The sequence below is a fragment of the Mesoplodon mirus genome (assembly GCF_964341445.2).
Source record: "Mesoplodon mirus genome assembly, chromosome: 2".
Lineage (NCBI taxonomy): Eukaryota > Metazoa > Chordata > Mammalia > Artiodactyla > Ziphiidae > Mesoplodon > Mesoplodon mirus.
Window position 1 is genome coordinate 42,348,530 of NC_138977.1, and position 17,299 is coordinate 42,365,828.

The 17,299-nt window shown below is 34.7% G+C and overlaps 1 protein-coding gene across 2 annotated transcripts in view; it reads right to left on the reverse strand.

Moving 5' to 3' along the window:
* CFAP299 (cilia and flagella associated protein 299) overlaps positions 1-17,299 on the reverse strand; it is a gene marked incomplete at its 5' end in the record, with an annotated part of 640,567 nt that overhangs the window by 342,378 nt on the left and 280,890 nt on the right. The window contains one exon of one of the 2 annotated variants that reach the window (XM_082645144.1): positions 16,383-16,433. The exons of the other annotated variant lie outside the window; for it this stretch is intronic. Coding sequence (XP_082501270.1) covers positions 16,383-16,433 — 51 coding nt within the window. The remainder of the gene's footprint in view (positions 1-16,382; positions 16,434-17,299) is intronic. 2 annotated transcript variants of the gene reach the window in all.

A 17,299-nucleotide genomic window follows, 5' to 3' on the forward strand; every position in this document is an offset into this window, starting at 1 on the left:
GTTAACATATTACGAGACAAGATGGTTTTAGAAAAGATGCTTATGTAAAAGTCTTTATCTAAGAAAGAACGTTTTGGCATACTGAGATTTGAAACAGAATGCTGATCAACATTCTCTTATCTAACTCATCTGAGGATGGCCTGATCCAGACAGTAGGGCCATGGTGCAGGCAAAATCATTCCATGTTGATGTGAAGAAGAAAACAGAAGCTCCCCCGTATAAGTCACAGTACACCTGGACTGTTGTACTCCTATTCAATGCCCTTCTTCATCTTACATCCCCTCTCACCTGACTATTGCCACAGTCTCCCAATTAGTCTCCCACTATCAGTTTCTCCTCTTCCATGACCAGAAGAATTACTATTCTAATAAAAATGATCATGGCAGATCTTTGTATTAAAGAATCCAATTTTTCCCCAACCTTACAGGAAAGAGACTGACTTTCTAAACATGGCACTCAAGGCCTTTAGCATCTGACCCCAACTTATTTCTGCATTCTCAGCTTGTAGTATTGAACTTTAAGTGCCTTCTTTGTCCACAAAAACATTCCTAACACAATGCTTCACTCTAAGACTATAAAAGCCTTTTTCCTTAATACATTACCCTCAGCAGCCCACACTTCCCCCAATGTCCTAGAAAATTCTCACTTCCTTAAAGATCCAGGCCAAATATCTGCCTTTTCTGCATGCCCCAGCACTGGGTTGACACCTCATTTGAAGCACTTATCATATTGTATTAATTATTTATAAGCAAATAATTACAACTAAGATCTTCTAGAAAGAGTCCTTATCTCCTTCACCCCAGGATCTCCAATGTTTGTCTAACTATTAGTGGAGCTTTTTACTCAGTGAGTCCAAAAGCAATATTTTTAGAATCTGGTATTTAATCTTTCATAAGTCTTCATAATGTTAACTACTCTCTTAAATAGGTTCCAAGCTTACTCCTTGGGAGAAGGGAAGAAGTCATCTTCAAGTGGCAACATTCACAGCACACATTTCAAAGCATCTTGGATAAAACTGATGTGGCTTCACACCCATAACTGGATCCCAGAAAAAAAAAATTTCATAATATACCAAATATTTAAGGCAATAATTGAAGGAGGGAAGCTCTCCACTGGAAGTACTCACAGGGACCACTAGAAAAGGGTGTCAGTAACTTTACTAAAGGTCACTGACTTGATGAAGTAGATAGAGCTGTTGAGACAGTTCCAGAGCCTGGAAGTAGCAGTCACAGAAATAGCTCCAATTTACCTAAATAATGTAGGCCAAGTGCTCTAAATACTTGTGTCATTTAGTCTTCATCACAAACCAACTCCCAAAGGCAGACATCATTTTTCTTATTTTATATACTAGGAAAGTAAGGTTTATAGAGGATAAATAGCCAAAAATCTCATAGCTAGAAAGTAGCTAGGCCAAAATTTGAACCCAGATCTACTTTGCTATAAAGCCAGGGCTCTGACTTTCTACAGGGCACAGATTTAAGGATACAGAAGAGACAGGAGAGACTATCACTCAGTCAGTGTAAAGTTGATTAAACATGACCTCAAAGAACTAATTAAATCAAGGGATGAGAATGATGACAGGAATGAGGAGTCCAACCTGAATTTATCATCAGAAATAAAGCCATTCCCCTGAAGCAACAGTAACGTAGTCTAAGTTCACTCAATCGTAGATCAAACAGAAAATACAAATGAAAGATTTATTAAATTCATTTCAAAACTCTTTTATGAACATCTTTGAATAAAGTCTCAATAGCTCTCAATCACAAAGCCCTTTCAGAAGTCTTCCTGTGCTATCTCTGAGAGTAGAAAAACACCTCCTTCATTACCAAGACGTCCCTGGCACCTCTGTAGTCACCTCCTTTTCAACAAATTGCTCTTTTCATTCTTTTCTGGAGTCATCCACTGATAAGCCACTCATAAATAAAGTTATACATTATATTACTGCCCTTATCAATAAGCAAGGGTAATGGCAAACATTCGACTCCAAAGATTCTTATCTATAAATTCACTGCACAGCCTTGACCACTGTACTCTGCCTACAGGTGTTGAGAAAAGTGTGTACTGTTGCATGGATTTTTTGTATCTTTTTTCATAAATGTAACTTGTGAAAATACATAGCATTCAACCTAAGAACAATAACAGTAACAAAATGCTTTGTATTTTATATCACATATTTTAAAATTGTTTCCACAACTCTGTATTATCTCATTCTCTCAATGTTTCTGACTACTAATGGCATTTTTCATTAATATATCAAAATGTTTATATGGGAATTGGAAAACAATAAGTTTACAATAAGATTATTTAGTCATTTTTATTGTAGAAAATGGACTGCTAACAGCATCATGACAAATTCTCTCAACCTCAGCTTAGCACATTGCAATAGAGAAAAAAAATATTACAAAATCATTGCATTAGATGCAATCGCCCTGGAATATATCCCTAAACATAAAATGCATATGTGGACAGATATTTTACATAGGCAAATCAAATCAACTGTCACAGAGAGTGATAGGAGCTTAGAGAGTGAGAGGTTTAATAGGTGCTTGGTAAAGATCTGTTTGCACTGTTTTGAGATGAAGGAAAATATACTTTATTTCAGTCCTTCAAGAGTACTAAATATCTTCTGAATATTTAACTACATTCTAGATACATAATATGTGTAAGGCATCTAGTTGGGTGGCTGGCACATTAAATATAATATTTTCTTCTTTCCTTCTTTTAGGATTGAAGAAGATAATAAAGTTTAAGGAAATGAGTAATTAAATGTTTTCCAACATTAAATGTATTCAGAAAATGACATGTGTCTAAACAGGAAGTTCAATTATTGAAAAATACAAGATAGAAATAGAATGTCAACTCTAAAGGGCATTCAGTGTCCTCTGAAAAGCCACTGTCTTGAGCAGGCCACTGAGACCTCATGGCATTTTGATTCAACACGTTTTGATAAGTGATGTATCCCTAATATATCACAATGAAGTGTAAACTGGAGTAGGGATCTTTCTCAATTATTTCCTTTGGTGGTAAACTGATTCTCACTGGATTTTAATGCTGTATAGGTAATTCTTTTCATATCTAGTTTGTATTTTCACAGGTTCAGACAAGTCAATCAATTACCTTCTAATAAAATATTCAACAAGTTAAAATTGTCCCTGAGTTCTGAATGTCTTTGCAAAACTGAAAGGTAACCAAAGATCACTTTGGTAATTGTGATATCATGATTTATAAGAAATAAATATAGTCTTGGTCATCCAGATGACCAAAATATATTTCTCGTATATATTTGATCTTCATCCACGTTTCCTGGCTCACAGCTCCCAAAACACCTGGAATTTCCTAAGCAATAAGAAGAATAAGAACAACTTTTATGACAATATTTAGTCTCCTATCCTCAGTCCCTGAAACTGCCTCAGAGCCACAAAGATGAAATGGGTGTTTTGTTATTCTTGACAAACCCCTTTCCATCACTATTGAGTCTACATTCATATTATGAAAGGTGACTTTTGGAAAGTACTAAGGATGAGGGCTGGTAGCCAGGAGGACCAACCATGTGATTAGAGGGTTGAAAATTTCAGTTCCCCCCCCATGATTTCCAGGGAGAAGAGAGGAGCTGGAGGTTGAATCAATCACCAATGGCCAATGAGTTAATCAATCATGCCTATGTAATGAAGCTTTCATAAAAACCCAAAAGGAGGGGGTTCAGAGAGCCTTCAGGCTGGGGAACCAGATCACTTCCAGGTGCCACTATGCCAGGCCCCAAGCTCCACGAGTATGGAAACTCTTTTGCCTGAGACCTCACCCTATATATCTCTTCATCTGACTGTTGATCCATATCCTGTAATATCCTTTGTAATAAATCAGGACTCTAGTGTGTAAACGGGTTTTCCTGAATTCTGTGAGCTGTTCCAGTAAATTAACCAAACCCAAGGAAGGGGTCATGTGAACCACTGATTTATATAGTCAGTGGGTCAGAAGTACAGGTAACAAACTGGACTTGTATTTGACATCTGAAGTGAAGAGTGGTCTTGTGTGACTGAGCCCTTTACCTATGTAATCTGATGCTATCTCCAAGTAGATAGGTCAGAATTAAGTCAAATTCTTGGACATGTACTGGTGTCTAAGAATTGCTCATTGGTGTGAGGAAGTCTATACACACACACACACACACACACACACACACACACTCACACATGCTGGAATTGGGTCATCCTGGAATAATAAATTGGGTTCCCCAAAAAAGTAATAAGTATTTCATATATAGATGTCACACTTCCTCTATTTTTAAAAAATAATTTTTACTATGAGTTTCACCGGTGCTTTAAATAAAAATTTTATTTCATTTCTGCTATTAGAAGGTACTTACTTTAAGCCCTTAACTAGTAGTTTGTTCTATTTATAATATAGTAAACCCTACTCTAACTACAATAAGTAAAAATCCACTTTTTATTAGCTATCTCCTCTTCAATTGAATTGGGAAAAATTGATATATATTTTTTTAGTTTATTAGTAATAAAAATCATGGAAATAATCAGAGTTCATGTGACTGATCTGGCTGCAAGACCCTTCAGAAAGAACTCCCTTCCTGCTACCTCAACTATTTTTATATGATTTTAGTTTGTGCTTCCATTTTATCTTCTAAGACTTCATCTATATTTACCTAATATGATTTCACCTCTAAATTACTTTTATATACCTCTAATTCTTTTCTAACACAGTAGAGGTCCTTAACTTTTTTGTATCCATGATACAATTTTGAATATAAGAATACTTGATCACAAACTTGAAAGACTTAATATTTAATTATTATCAAATTATGTATTTGCTTGGTTGTCCTTCAGTCCTGTGTCTGTTTAAGAAAAGCTGTTTACTCTCTTTACTTACATGCTCATGAGATAAAAATCTTACATGTCGCAGATAATACTTTTTTCTTTAAATATAACTTGACTTCATACAATACCTCCTACCACTTAATTCCAAGAGTAAACCTTGCTCGACCTCTTATTTTTTCTTCAAAAACCTGAAAGAGTAAAAGCTTATTCTTTCCAGGTTTGACCTTCCTTAATATGACCATAAGATGCTTATAGGTTAGAACAGATTCTTAACCCTTCATTGTAATTTTATATGTTTGGGGATAGCCATAAGTGTAGGGCTCACAAAAAAGAGCTACTTTGGCCTGGTTCCAGTCTTGACACCCAAAATGAATAGTTTACAGTTTACCTGGGAAGACACACAAACAAAACTTACATGAAAATAGAATATGGTACAACATAATACAACACAATACTGTGACACTTGTTATAATTTTACGCGAGGTTAACTCTTAGACATCAGAGTTTGTATTAACCAATCAGAGGAAATAGCTCCCCTTTCCTGGAGAGGGTTAGTAACTAAGCAGTGGATAATTAAGGCTAATTACCAGCTCCCAAGCAGCTGAAGGAATGGCGTTGAGAGTAACCCCCAGACTGCTCTACTTTGAAGGAGATAGTGAGGGCCCAGATACCCACCCAACTAAACCTACTCTACTCCATGTGCACAAGCAATAATGTGGTTTTTTCAATAATGCCTTTCAGGTCTTGTAAAGGTTGCTGAGTGAAACAGGGGGGACAGAAATTAATTATAAGCTAACATTTTTGAAAATACCAAGATGCATGCCCACCTAGGGTGAATCAGTGGTGTCAGTTTTCTATTCTAAAGTAGACACATTGCAGTTAGGCATTAAAGTATTCCTAAAGATTTACTTTGTAAAAAAGTTTGACTTCCACTAGCCCATAATACTTTGTTATAAATAGATGGAAATATTAGAAAAAAGTAAACACATTGTTATTTACTTTGCACTTGTACAAGTTTGCTTCCATATCATTATTTACCTAGCCAATGAACAATGTTTGACCAGTAAATAGCCAATGATTTCTAAATTCTGCACTCTGTTTACAGTTCCCTAAGCTCAAATCAGGATTTCTAAAACTTAATACACTAATTTGTTCATATTAGTAAATATTAGCAATTTCAGTTCTCAGTATTAGCCAAAAATTGACTACACAGAGAGAAGGAAAGAGTTAATGAAATAAAAATACAGAGATTTTCAAGTAAAGTATACTATTAAAATACAAATGAACTTTTAATACTCTTTACCATTGAGGAAATCCATAATAGAATATGGTATTTGAAATATAATCAGTTGATAAACATTTAAATATATCCATAAAGAAATGGGAAACTTGAGTCTATAGTTAAAAATAGTTCATAAAGTTTTGGTACAAGTGCAAGCAAAGGTGTCTTCTTCTTGTTGACATTAAAATCATGTTTTCCTCTTCTGATCAGAAAACATTTCAAAACATGTCAACGTCAAACAACATTTTAATAGCATGTGTATGCAATGCTTTTTCAAAACTTTTGGTAAATGGGACTAACTCATCTACTTTTTTATAGGCAGGGATAACTAGAAATTTTATTATTTAGTTTTGAAGTAAAGATCTATTAATGCTGAAATCCAGGTAACTGACATTCAATGCAATAAGATAACACATTACTGAAGTATAGTTGAGTTACAATATTACATTAGTTTCAGGTGTACAGCATAGTGATTCAGTATTTTTACAGACTATGTTCCATTAAAACTTATTACAAGATAATGGCCATAATTCCCTGTGCTATGCAATATATCCTTGTTGCTTACCTATTTTATAGATAGTAGTTTGTATCTCTTAATCCCAGACCCCTAATTTGCCCCTAACTCATTTAAATTTGACTTGCAACCACATTTAAAAAGAGCCACATTGCCAGAAATTGACAGCATTTATTCTTACCAAAAAAAAAAAAAAAAAAAGCATTGTCCCATATTACCTAACTTCTCTGTCAAACAAACCACATGAACTTTGCCTCCTAACCTTTCAGGAGTGCAGCTAGGCTTCCAAGGACACAGTGACACATGCTTTTCCAGCAGAACACCTGGCCCCAGTTCTTCCCCATCACCCACATCAAATCAGAGCCATCTTCTCTAATTAGAGTATCTGTGATATCTGCTACAACAAGATCTCCTTTTTCAGAAGTGCCTTTAATTTAGAGACGATGCCTCCCCACTGCCATGTACCTCTGTCATCTGTATAAAATATAGAGCTACAGGGACCTGGTCACTATTAGTCATACAAATGCACTTCCTAGGACACTTTCTGTCAGGAACACCCTATGTGTTTTGAATCACCCCTTGAGACGAAATATTCTAAGATAGCAGTTAATTTTAATCAAAACTCTTCTCATTAAGATAGGAAAAATACCATAATTTCAGTGTAACCTTACATTAACAATCTGTTGGGGTAAACCTGACTTGTAAATGGATGATTTGTTATATATACGGAGAGAAAAAATGGAATACAGATTACAAATGTACTTAACAAATAAGACGGGCCCATGAATAATAGCATCAATTAACAAAACCTAATTCCATACTAATTGGGAAACAACAGTAATAACTTAAAATAATTGGAGAGAATGAATCAAATATGTTCCAGCCTGCTTTTTTTGGCAAAGGAATAGGAAGAGCATGGCCAACAGTGTTCAGAGTTATAAACCAAAGACAGACATTTGTTTTCCCCATCACTTCTGTCTCAGTTAACAGGGTTTTGGGCAAGCATTAACTTTGTAGGTGTAGACGGATTGTAAAATGCAGTCAGTGCAAAACACCACCATCGTATGTGCAAAGGGAAATGATGTTGAACTGAAAGACAGTGGTTCTCAGATTTAAGTGCCTAAGCCCCAGTCCCTGATGACCTAATTCAGCTTTCTACAAAGAGGAACATAGGTGATTCTCATGGAGGTGACCTGTGGATTGCATTTTGTAAAATACTGCTACATGGTAGGGGTGCATATCAGTAAAACATAAAAGCCAGATGAAATGGGGCAGGAGACAAGTGCTCCTGTTTATCCTGATTGGCATTATGTATGTGACCAAGTTTTGGGGAGAGAGTGAAGGAAATAATGTAATTTGGGATTATAATGAATTGAGTTTAAGGAACTGAGTTATTTAAATTTATTTGAGACACCCGAGGGGTCACATCAGTTTTAGAGTTAAATGATTCAGGCAATGACAATAAAAATATGTAAAATAACGTACTAATTATCTTTAGAAAATAAGAGGTTCCACAAAAGACATTATACCAATGACTTCAAAGCTCTGTATATTTTAACCATTTCTATGAATCTCCCTAAAATGAATTCTCTACTTCTTGCTCTGACAAACACACTAGACAACATTTACACTCACTGTATAGGTGACTTATGTCATCCTTCTGACTTTTCCCCACTGGTTGAAGGTAAAATATCCTGAGTTAATATCCCAATTCTGTTGCTTATTATCCTTGAGGAAAATTGCATGCCTTATGCCTTAGCCTACTTATTCATGAAATAGTAATGTACCTCATGTACTTATTTGTGAAATAAGTAATGTACCTCATGTAAGGTTGTGAGCATTAAATGTAAAAGAGACTAATAAAATGTCTAGCACGTCATTGTTATGTTATTTTTCTTTCTCTCCTTCGCTGTTACTTTTTACTTTCTCACTATGGTACTTAATTGCTTTGTTTTGGTGCTTCTTATCTTCTAAAGGTGAATAAAACAGAAAAACAAGCTTCTTAAGAACCATGCGTTAAATGGAAGAACACTTGGAGTGATAGCCCAAGGCCACAATATTAGGGTTTGGGGTGTTCAGAGGCATTTTGCACCTAATTGAGAGGACTGTTCAAAAGCTATTTAAGTGGAAATAGTATTAGAACACTTTAAACCACAGAAAATTATTTAGTATAAGGATTATCTGGGAAAAGAACTAGGAATAACTCAATTTTCACAAATCACTTATATAGATAAAGAGATTCACAAAACACAATACATTTTTTTGGAAGTCCTAGCCATGGCAATCAGAAAAGAAAAAGAAATAAAAGGAATCCAATTGGAAAAGAAGAAGTAAAACTGTCACTGTTGGCAGATGACATGATACTGTATACAGAAAATCCTACATATGCTACCAGAAAACTACTAGAGCTCATCAATGAATTCAGTAATATTGCAGGACACAAAATTAATACATGGAAATCTGTTGCATTTCTATACACTAACAATGAAAGACAATAAAAATAAATTAAGGAAACAATCACATTTACCATAGCATCAAAAAGAATAAGATACCTAGGAATAAACCTACATTAGGAGGCAAAAGCCCTGTACTCAGAAAACTATAAGATACTGATGAAAGAAATCAAAGATGACACAAACGGATGGAGAGATATACCATGTCCCTGGATTTGAAGAATCAATATTGTGAAAATGACTATACTACCCAAAGCAATCTATAGATTCAATGCAATCCCTATCAAATTACCAATGGTATTTTTTTGTAGATCTAGAACAAAAAATCTTAAAATTTGTGTGGAAACACAAAAGACTCCAAAGAGCCACAACAACCATGAGAAAGAAAAATGAAGCTGGAGAAATCAGGCTCCCTGACTTCAGACTATACTATAAAACTACACTAATCAAAACAGTATGGTCCTGGCACAAAGACAGATTTATAGATCAATGGAACAGGATAGAAATCCCAGAAGTAAACCCACATACTTATGGTCAACTAATCTACAAAGGAGGCAAGAATATACAATGGAGAAAAGACAGTCTCTTCATTAGTGGTGCTGGAAAAACTGGACTGCACATGTAAAATAATGAAATTAGAACATTCTTTAATACCACACACAAAAATAAACTCAAAATGGATTAAAGATCTAAATGTAAGACTGGATACTATAAAACTCTTAGAGGAAAACATAGGCAGAACATTCTTTGACACAAATCGCAGCAATGTCTTTTGGGATCCACCTCTTAGAGTAGTGAAAATAAAATAAAAAATAAACAAATGGGACTAATTAAACTTAAAAGCTTTTGCACAGCAAAGGAAACCATAAATAAAATGAAAAGACAACCTACAGAATGGGAGAAAATATTTGCAAATGAAGCACCCAACAAGGGATTAACCTCCAAAATATAAAAACAGTTCATGCATCTCTATATCAAAACAAGACAACACAATTAAAAAAAGTGAGCAGAAATCTAAATAGACATTTCTCCAAAGAAGACTTACAAATGGCCAAAAAGCACATGAAAAGATGTTCAACATCGCAAATTATTAGAGAAATGCAAATCAAAACTACTATGAGGTATCACCTCACATGGGTCAGAATGGCCATCATCAAAAAGTCTACAAACAATAAATGCTGGAGAGCATGTGGAGAAAAGGGAACCCTCCTACACTATTGGTGGGAATGTAAATTGGTACAGCCACTATCAAGAACAGTATATAGGTTCCTTAAAAAAATAAAAATAGAGCTACCATATGATCCAGAAATCCCACTCCTGGGCATATATCCGGAGAAAACCATAATTCAAAAAGATACATGCACCACAGTGTTCATTGCAGCACTATTTACAATAGCCAACACATGGAAGCAACCTACGGATAAACAGAAGCAATTGACAGATGAGTGGATAAAAAAGATGCAATACATATATACAATGGAGTATTACTCAGCCATAAAAAAGAATGAAATAATGCCATTTGCAGCAACATGTATGGACCTAGAGATTACCATACTAACTGAAGTAAGTCAGAAAGAAAAAGACAAATATCATATGCTATCACTTATATGTGGAATCTAGAAAAATTATACAAATGAACTTATTTACAAAACAGAAATAGACTCACAGACTTAGAAAACAAACTTATGGTTACTGAAGGGGAAACATCGGAGGGAAGGATAAATTAGGAGTTTGGGATTAACATGTATATGCTACTTATATAAAATAGATAATCAACAAGGGCCTACTGAATAGCACAAGGAACTCTACTCAATATTCTGTAATAACTTATATGGGAAAATAATCTGAAAGAGAATAGATACATGTATATGTATAACTGAATCATTTTGCTGTACACCTGAAATTAACACAATATTGTAAATCAGCTGTACTCCAATAGAGATTAAAAATTTAAAGAAAAATCAAAAAAAAACATCACATTAAAAAATAGTAATTCATTTTTAGCCTTATATGTGGTTGAGGTTGTTTCTATAAATAGGATATTAGTTGATAAAGCTTCAAATAGATACTTCAGACGTTTTCTCATCAGACTCTGATGTAATCATTTCCAGACAAATTAAATTTGCATTGTGCTTTTGACATATATATTTTTTTAGTTTAGTAACACGCTGAGTCAACCCACCCTTTTCACTAAGTTTTAGGCTCTGTTTTTTTAGTTTACTGTGGTTTTTTTTCCTCCTTAGGGGAAATAAGAAAATGGACAACACAGGGTAAGTAACAACGTACAGAGAGAGAAGAATTATATATTTCTTTGGTGTTCTGAAAAAAATAAAATTCAATTTTTTGCTAATAATTGTGGTGGATAATGGTATTCATGTCTTCTTCACAGTATCACTAACCTAAGAACAACTGGCACATACTTTCTCCTTGAGGGATAACAACAACTACAACAAAAACTCTTTACAGTATGACCATTATCAGTGATTTGTGAAGTTCACACAATACTCATTCATTTACCTAGTTGAGTTTTAGGAAATTGACCCAAACTTTTCTCTCACCCTCAGGTACATCAGACCAAATAGATTTGTATTTCAAGAATTCTCTACCTGGGACAGTGTATGGAGTTCATGGTATGGACAATAATGACACAGTTCGGTTTTTCTCATTGCTTAGATCCAGACCTACCATAGAGAGTGGTAGCACTACGAGTAATGTATTCAGTCTCCCGGCCTCCCTTTCATCCTTCAGTAAATGGGGAGTTAAGAGACCAAGTCCTCAGAACTTTCAAGAGAACTCAAGAGAGTTTGCTCAATGGAGTTCAAATATCAGGCTGAAAGCAAGTTGCAGTTTTGACTTGAACCCTGCTTCCTACTAAAGTCTCAACCCAGGTGTGACCTGCATTTGATAAAACATTAACTTTGTTCTCTATGTAAATAAAATGGTGGCTGTCCAGGTGCACCTGCTGTATGGTATTACAGGCAAACACAAAGTTATCAGAGGGTAAGGTAGAAAAAATAAACAGAACAAGTGTGCTAAGGGACACATTTAGATTGCCGTTGTAGATTATGTATACAGTTAAATCTTTCTGTCAAATAAGCTTAATGCAGTTACTGAATATAATGTATAGCTCACATGGAAGCTAATTTCCTCAAGGTTCCCCGATTTAGGGGAATATTTTTTAAACCATCTTACGTGAGAATGTTTTAAATTCTCTCAACAATTACATAACTGGAAGGTATTGAAAAGTACTGTGGAGAAAAGAAAAAAGTGTTGCTAACTGAATTGGAATAAGCTATGTTTCCTTTTAATACATTTTGTGAAATGACAATGATAGAGAGTACTGGGCACATTTATTACTGACAGGTGTAATTTCACCCCTACTTGAAAGGCCATGACTTTAAAAGGAGATGAAAGCCTCCAGCTGATAAATGAGGGAAGAAAAGTCTGACAGGAATAACACGACTGTCTCAAGGGAATTGAGTCATGTGGTCCTGCGGTTTACCATTTGGCCATGAAGTTACAAAGATTTACAGTGTGCTCTGAAGGGGTTTGGAACCCGTTTATTTGCATTTACTTCTGGAGAGCTGATAGAACAACTTAGTGAACCTACAAACAGTGTGACCAGCTCATCCTGCAGCTGATAATGACATAATGCTTATAGGCCACCCAGAGCAATTGAACCATTACTGATGAAACCCTCCTGCCAGCAAGTTTCTGGGCTAATCACAAGATTTAAGACAGGGACCTGGGTATAAAAAGTCTTTATAATTATCACTGAACACAAACCATGGGTTTACACTTAGAAAGGATCTTACGTCACTTTTTTAGATTGTATAGTATTGAGAATAAGGTCCCAAAGGACTTTTTAGCTTTAAGTCCATTCTGATAAAAGGTCTTTAAATCGTATTGATTAATTAAACCAACATACTATTATCATTAAGGCACCGGGCTTAGCAACAGTGAGTTTAAGAAAAAATTTTAAATGTGGAGAGAAGATGTAAGAGCAAATTACTATAATATAAGGGAGTATGTAATGAGTGTCACAGGAAAGACATGGGATAGAATGGGAGACAAAAACAAGAAGTGGCTATTTCTCTTTAGATATCAAATTAGCATACCATTTTGTTAGAATTTACTCTTTGGGGAGAACAATAATTGCAAACCATATATCTGATAAGAAGTTCATACACAAATTATATGAGGAGCTCATGCAACTCAACAGCAAAAAAACAAATAATCCTGTTAAAAAAATGTGCAAACAATCTGAAGAGACATTTTTTAAAGCAAACATACAAATGGCAAACAGGTATATGAAAAGGTGCTGAACATCACTAACCATCAGGAAATGCAAATCAAAACCACAGAAGAGATCACCTCACCCCTGTTCATATGGCTATTATCAAAAAGTTAAGAGATAAGTGTTGAAGAGGATATGGAGAAAAGGGAACTCTTCTATGCTGCTGATGGGAATGCAGTATATATAAATATATATATTATTCAGCCATAAAATTATAATTATGAAATATTATTAAGCCATAAAATAGAAGGAAATTCTGCCATGTGCAAAAATAAGGATGAACCCTGGGAACATTACACTAAAAGAAATGAACCAGACACAGAAAAACAAGTACTGTATGATCTCAGTTATATGTGAAATCCTAATTAAAATAGCCAGACTCAGAGAAGCAAAGAGTAGAATCGTGGTTGCTAGGGGCTGTGGAGTGGGGGAGTGAGAGAGGAATGGGGAGATATTAGTCATAGAGTATAAGACAAATAGTTATAAGATGAATAGATTCTGGGGATCTAATGTACAGCATGATGACTATAGTTAACAATACTGTATAGTACACTTGAAATTTGCTATGATAATAGATCTTGTGCTCTCATAAAAAAATGTATGTGAGGTGATGGACATGGTAATTAGCTTGATTGTGTTAATGATTTCATAATATATATGTAGCTCAAATCATCATATTTTACATTTAAATAGATATGATTTTTATTTGTCAATTATATCTCAATAAAGCTGGAAAAAATTGCTCTCTTTTCCTTAAATGTGCATCTTTTTACTACTTCGGCACTATGTCCAGTTGGGGTGGACTGGGGGTTCAGATGAATTCAGGGGTACTCATTCCCATGAAACCAGTGTAATGTCTTCTGTGAACAGAGAGCAGACCCTCATTTCCCTCTGCATCTTGCTGATGTTATTTATTTTTATTAGAGCTTCTATTAAATTAAAGAAGTTAATGTGATCAGAAAGAGGCACTACAAAGGGGAACTGAAATCTCTTCAATTAATAAATTAGAACTATCTCATAAAATATAAAGATTAAATAAATATGCAAATTACCTGAAAATCCACAGATATTAATGAGTATTATTCTGCCTTTTGTAAAGTTTCAAGAAACTTCCCATGGGTAAAATGTTGGCTGGATATGATTCAAAGAAGGAAATAACTACTAAAATGCATTTGGTTTGTTCAAAGACATTTAGAATTTTTGGCTTCTTTTCACTTTATCATTTTGAGGGTCATTTATGAACTATTAAAACAAAATCATTATTTTACCAGACAAAAATCCACTAGTGGGCACAGAGATATGGTCACCAAAAGTCACAGAATGTAACATACAAACAGGCAAATATATAGGCGGTTAGGTACCACTGAAAAGTTACCAAAACATACTGTTATACATAAAATAGAAATTGTAAAAAATTTCACTAATGTCATATAAACAAAAGACAGGGAAAGTTGTAAACATTCAAAGCACCATTAAAAAATCATCAGACCACTCCTTGATATTTACCCAAAGAACTGAATGCTTACATCCACAGAAAAACCTTCACACAGATGCTTGCAGCAGCTTTATTCACAACTACTAAAACTTGGAAGCCACAGAGATATCCTCCGGTAGGTAAATGGATAAATGACCTGTGGGATATTAGTCCGTACTATAAAGAAATGAGCTATCAAGCCATGAAAAGATGTGGAAGAAACTTAAATGCATATTGTTAAGTGAAAAAAGCCAATCTGAAAAGGCTACATACTATATAATACCAACTCTATGACATTCTGGAAGAGGCAAAACTATGGAGACAGTATATAAAGATCAGTAGTTGCCAGAGGCTGGGGGACAGTGGGGAGTGATGGAGAGGCAGAGAACAGAGGATTTTTAGAAACCCATAGAATGCACACTACCAAGAGTTAACTATAATGCAAAGTATGGACTTTGGGTGATCACAGTGTGTCAATGAGGTTCATCAATTGTAACAAATGAACCACTCTGTTGAGGGATATTGATAATGGGGAGGGCCATGCATGTGTGGAGGAAGGGGACATATGGGGAGAAAGTGATAACTATGAATATTATTCAGATTTCACTATAAAATTTTGTTAGTATAAATAATTATAGACAAGGCAAGAGTCCTACTGATTTATAAAGTCATGTTATTTAACAAAATGTAAACTTTTTTCCCCCCAAAACAACCTTAAGTTTCTGGATATAGTAAGGTGCTCAAATAGCAAGTAGTAGAGTTATACAAAAAGCCCTCAGAAACTTTTCCAAGAAATTCATCCTTAGATTTCTTTATATTGAGTTATAAGCCCTAATTTAAAAGTCTCACACACTTTGTGAGCCTCAAACAATTGAAATAAACTTAAATGTAGGTAATCCCAAATCATTTGTAGAATTAAATTTTATCATGAAATATTTTCACACGTTTCCTTATTTTCACCTCCTTTTAATCATCCACTCCCTCTCAACCTCTCGCTCTTTCTTTCTCTCTCTCTTTCTGCATATATGCCCACAGATGCACACACACACACACACACACACACACTGTTAGCTTTACTCAGTTGTATATAAGAATTCTAACCCTTTTCTGACCCTCAGCATGATTATTCTAACTCTCTATTATTCCTCATTAAACCTCCTGGCTTCATCCCATTAGGTAACACCTGCTTTCTATCAATGCCAAGAAAGACAGGTTCTTTAAATAAACTTTCTTTACAAAATAAGAACAAAAATGTAGGAGTTGTATGGATCTTTAAAAAGTAGAAATCTAGGTTCTTTTATTACATCCGAAATGAGTTTTTCTATATGAAAGCCCTCCATTTACTTCATGAATATTGTGGAAAACAACAACATCTGTGTATTGCAATAAAAGCACTACTTGTAACTGCCATTCATCAAGCCAGTGAGTAATCTGGAAAACGGTAGCAGTAGAACTTGGAGTGTAGTATATGTAGGATGAAGGCAAAATGTTTTTCTAACTTGTAAAGGAAACTTTTCCACGATCACTACTTTCTGCCAGTTGCTTCTTCAAGGTATAAGCAGCATCAGCCTCCTGTTGATTTAACTCCAATAAATTGAGAGGAAATCCAAATGAGGCATGTTCCATAGGTTAACAAATGGTCCTATTAGAGTATAATTTGAATCCCACTTTCTGTTATTGTTGGTATCAGTCATCAATCAGGCATATTGATAATATGAGAATATTGATAAGTAAAATGAACAAAAAATGTGCAACCTGCTATTAATCATTTAAATATTTCATTTACTTTCCTTTCAATAACCCACTTTCCATTGTTGGTGAAAACAGACATATGGCCCAAAAAAGGAGAGTGAAACAGAAAAAGCAAGAAGCTTATAAATTGAATAATCTACTTCCTAATTTTTTAGGTTTAGCAACACTTATGAATGATATTAAATTTAAGATGGTTCATTTGTGAATGTGAATGTCTCTATGCATTATAATTATATTTTGTATGTATATAGAGACATAGAAATATAGATAAAGAGTTATATAATTATAATGTAGTAGATTCAAAAAGAAATTTTAGCTAGGAAATGTTTTATAAATGTCTCCACTACATTACATTCTAATCTAAAATAAAAATAAGCAAAACTACCTCATATAACCTTCATACTCTTATGTTACATGAGCTTTGAGTCCAGTGCAATTTTCAAGTGGTCCCTCTATGATGGATTCATGATCATAATTATATTCCTATTCCCACAGCGTTAGGAATAGAAAGCAGATATTTCACCTTTACAGTGTTACCGTTCCCAGTTCTCTTTGCACCACTTTATGGAAAAACAAGTCCTCCAAACAATCCTTCTCGTTCTGGACCTTCCAACACTCATAGCTTTCACTCTGCAGTCAGAAACCAAGCTATGGTCAACTCCTCTGGTTTGCTGAAGAATGTCCCAGTGTTTCCTGAT